Raw genomic sequence first — 4,468 nt, 5'->3', positions numbered from 1 at the left:
GATTTTATTCTTTACCACTAGCACCACCTGGGAAGCCCCCATCAACCCTCTGTGCTAAGTCACTTCAGTTGTGTCTGACTCTTTTGCAACCCTATGGACTGTAGCCTGCCAGGCTCCTCTGTCCATGGGATTTCAAGGCCAGAATACTGGAGCGGGTTGCCGTTTCCTTCTCCAGGGGATCTTCCCGACCCAAGGATTAAACCTGGGTCTCTTATGTCTCCTGCATTGGCAGGTGGGTTCTTTCCCATTAGTGGGAAGCCTCTGTGCTGTGCTTAGTCACTCAGTCGTGTCCGACTCTTTGTGACCCCCATGGGCTGTAGCCCACCAGGCTCCTCTGTCCCTGGGGATTCTAGAGGCAGGAATACTAGAGTGGGTTGCCATGCCCTCTTCCAGGCGATCTTCCCAACCCAGGGATCGAACCCACGTCTTCCACATTGCAGGCGGATTCTTTACCAGCTGAGCTACCAAGGAAGCCTGGGAAGCCTCCAGTCTCTAGGAATTATCCATTCTTGCAAATCAGTTACTCAGTTTACCAAAAAAAAGGTGGTTTTTCACATGGTCTTCACAGGAAAAAAGTACAGAAAGATAGTGAAAAAGAAAGAAGAGTCAGAATTAGGGCAAAGGCCTAAAAAAGGGGTCTTCTTTCTGTTTTCTTCAATTCATGACTTCATGGGAAATGGCACACCTTATCCACTCATTCAAATTATGTCATTTTTCTGCTTAGGATTGGGTGCTAGCCACTGATTCACTGAGTGACTTTTGACAGTCATTGTCACCTTGCTGGGTCTATTTCCTTTTTCAAAGGGTGATAGTGGTGGGAGCTAGTTCTTTATCAGCAAAATGAGGGCTAGATGTGGTATTTATTAGCATTCTTAATAACAGCCCTGAGCTAAGTATTATGTTAAGTGTTTCCCACGTATTCCCACTTGCTCCCCACCATGCCGCTAGGCAGCAGATATTATTAGCCACTTTACAGTCCTTTCCTTAACTAACACGCTATCCACCCTGTTGAACTTCTTCTCTAGTGCCTCTCACTATGATATACTCTGAGGGCGTGACAAGTCACATGGGACAAGTTCCTCATTTTTAAGAAGCTTATGTTCAGATTGGAAAGGTGAGGCTAAACTAGGTAATAAATTGTTACAATCTAAACTGAGTAGCTCTGGCCATAGATGCAACTGGAGTTATATTTATTACTTATCATCGTGTAACAGGTTACCACAAATTGAGCAGTTTAAGACAATACACATTTATAATCTCACAAGTTCTGTGGTCCAGGAGTCTGGGTTCAGCTTAGCTGAGTTATCTGTAGGGTCTCACAAGCCTGCAACAAGGCATTGGCTGGGTTCTGTTCCCAAGTTGAAGCCAGGATCCTCCTCCAAGCTCATGAGGTTGTTGCAACAATTTCTTGCAGGTTTAGGACTGAGGGTCCTATTTTCTTGTGGTCAGCAGGGGGCAGCTCTCAGATCCTAGAGGCTCCTGCAGTTCCCTCCCACCAGCCTTCTCCACAGGCAGTTCACAACATGGCAGAGTTCTTCTTCAGGGCCAGCAAGAGACTCTCACGCCAGTCAGCAATAAAGGAGTGTTATATAATGTGTCTGTAACCATGCGAGTGACACACCATTATCTTCACCATGTTCTACTGCCTAGAAGCAAGTCACAGGTCCCACCCACACTCAAGGTGAGGGAATCACACAAGGATGTGACTCACTGAGGGGGTGATGGGCTCATGGAAAGGTGTATTTGCTGCAGGAATTTAAAAAAGAGAGAGGGGTCAGAGTAAACTGGAATCCTCAGGGGAGGTTTTACGGAGGGACTTAGGCTACAGTTTGAAGGATGAGTAGAAGCGAGACCAGCAAAGAGCGGAAGAGAAGAGGCAGGACATCAAGGGCTAAAGAACTATATGAGTGATGGTGTGGAGGTGGGGTTCTCCTCACAGCATCCAAAAAGCTAACAGAAACCTGCTGACTTTGACAATCACAAAGGGTTGGAGGACCTTTTTTTTTTTTTTTAACCAAAAAGGAAGCTGGATAATGGAGTCCTTGTCTTGGTGTCAGAAAATGTGGGTTCCGGATTCAGTTTTGCTATTAACTAGCAGTGTGATTGGGTCTGCTGGTTATCCAAGTCTTGTTTCTCAAAAACGCTTTTATTTACCTGGTTATTGTGAGGACTAACCACGCTCTTGACTAGGTGCTCTGCAAACTGTCCTATTTCCAAAGGTAGCTTCATCGACTTTCAAGTCCCTGCTCTCTCTGGGTCCCCCAACTCTCTGACTCCTCTTTCTCAGTCTTTCCCCCATTCTCCTTCCTCTTAAAGTCTCCTAAATTTGATGAGGGAGAGCATTCTCTGGGCTCTGACTTTGGCCCTTCTCTCACTCACTACCCTTCTGCCTTGGGACTCTCAGGAGCCCCAGCCAGGACTGCTGGCTCCCAAATCTATGCTCCAACCCAGACCCTTTCCCCCAATGCCAGACTCATGCATCCAACCAGTAACTGATCAATTCTTCGGTCTCCCACAGGCCCCTCAAATCCAACATACCCCAAACTGAATTATCTTTCCGCCCAAACTTTTTCCTCTTTCGTTTCATGCCTGCTCTTAAAGAATCCCACTGGCAAATCATCATTCTTTCTTCTCCCACCCACCTAAGAGTCAAATGGTCACCAAGTCCTTTTTCTGTAGCTTTTCTTCCCTCCATCACCACTGCCCTCGCTTGAATCTCATCAATTCTCACCTGAATCACTGCAGTCGCTTCTTAACTGATCTATCTCATTCTATCTCCACACTGCACAAAATGAACCTTCTGAAGCACAGATCTGATGATACTGCTGCTCTGCTCAAAAGCATTCAGAGGCCCCCAAGTACTTCGAATGACATCCAAACTCCTGAGTACCCTCTTCAGCATCTGAAACCCTCCTGGATCTGACTCTTGCCCACTTCTCCTGTCTCCTCTGTGCCCACTTCCTCCCTGTCGCCTCTGCTCTGGCTTGCAGTTCTTACACTGCTCCATGTTCTTATAAATCTCTGTGTGTCCTGCCATATTTAAAATGGATAACTTTCCAGCAGTGAATATCTCATGAGAATGTGCCTCTTGCAAAGGGTCTTCTTCATCCCTCTCCAGAAGAGGAGAAGAAGAAACACAAGAGAAGAGCCTGGTGCAGAGCCCCAATTCCTATTTCATGGATGTAAAATGTCTTGGATGCTATAAAATCACCATTGTCTTTAGCCATGCACAAACAGTAGTAGCTTTGTGTGTTGGCTGCTCTACTGTCCTCTGCCAGGCTGCAGGAGGAAAAACAAGGCTTACAGAAGGATGCTCCTTCAGACGGAAGCAGCACTAAAAGTACCCTGTATCAAGATGAATGGGAAACCATCCCGATAAAGACGTTTTGGATACATCCTGTTTATTGTCTTGTTTTACTCCTAGGAAGCTCCTACCGCACATATTCAGGGGCAACCAGAAGAGTGGACTCTAGAGTTACTCTAGAGTCTGGGGCAAGTAAGTGGCCAAGTACTTAAAAAGTCCATTTGGGACATTGCTATCCCTAGGTTCATGGAGTAAGTCTGCAGAATTTGATTAAAAACTGGAATAGTATGTAAATAGGGTATTTCCTTTTACTTGTATGTTTTCTTAGAACTAAGAACTGACAGTTGATACTTAAAACACAATCCAGCACACCACTTGAATATAAAACAGCTTAGGGTCCTTTATTTACAGTTCTCAGGAGCCTTGTTTGGAGGCGTATGAGTGTAGAGGTTGCTGCTAGCACCTGGTCTGGGGCTAGAACTCTCCAGTCCCCTATAGTTAAAGACTTGTCCAAGCAGAGGTTAGTTCTTATACTCTACAGCCAGTGTTGCAGCCGATTCTGGGCTGGTGGGGGTTGTGGACTCATGAACGGAGGGGGAGAATGTGTGGATGTGTAAGAACCTACAGGTAAAGGAGGAAAGGTAATAGAAGACGGATGAATAGAGGTGAATGAGGGTGGTACCTGAACTTTTCGAGATACAGATGATGATTCTTTACCTGACTGTGTACCTAGAATTGGTACATAAACAACTGGAACTGTCTGTATCTTGTTTAGGAAGGCATTGTATGCTGGAAAAAGAATAAGAGAGATGTCAACAAGGAGATCTATTTTCACTGGAATAAGGTTTTAAGGGTCAAGTCCGTTCTTAAGTATTGGTATAAAAAAGTAATGTTTCAAATTAAATAGCACTATATACTTAACAGGAAGTTTTTATTCAGTGATTTTTAGAGGTATTCCAACTTTTGTCTGAAAGATGGGAAATGCACGTGTAGATAATGGTGTGTTCTGTGTTGCCTGACTCATCTCTCACTGTGTATTTGAACAAAACTAGCTATAATCTAAAGTTTAGCGGTGATTTCCACTTCTGAGTGGTATTTGTTTGTCACATGCAGTTTATTGCTTCTCAGTAAGTTGGGCAGGATCTTTGGTCCACCAGGTGACTA

At 44.9% G+C, this 4,468-nt stretch overlaps 1 protein-coding gene across 1 annotated transcript; it reads left to right on the top strand.

Moving 5' to 3' along the window:
* The first annotated feature begins 2,042 nt into the window (after positions 1 to 2,042).
* On the top strand, positions 2,043 to 3,695 carry LOC136162046 (small ribosomal subunit protein eS27-like). Its single transcript, XM_065927039.1, has one exon. It carries the CDS (start codon positions 3,177 to 3,179, stop codon positions 3,336 to 3,338), a length of 162 nt encoding a protein of 53 aa, XP_065783111.1. The 5' UTR covers positions 2,043 to 3,176; the 3' UTR covers positions 3,339 to 3,695.
* Positions 3,696 to 4,468: the final 773 nt, after the last annotated feature.

The sequence above is a fragment of the Muntiacus reevesi genome, chromosome 1 (genome assembly GCF_963930625.1).
Source record: "Muntiacus reevesi chromosome 1, mMunRee1.1, whole genome shotgun sequence".
NCBI classification, from domain to species: domain Eukaryota; kingdom Metazoa; phylum Chordata; class Mammalia; order Artiodactyla; family Cervidae; genus Muntiacus; species Muntiacus reevesi.
Note: the sequence above shows the minus strand (reverse complement) of the source record. Positions and strands in the feature narration are given on the sequence as shown.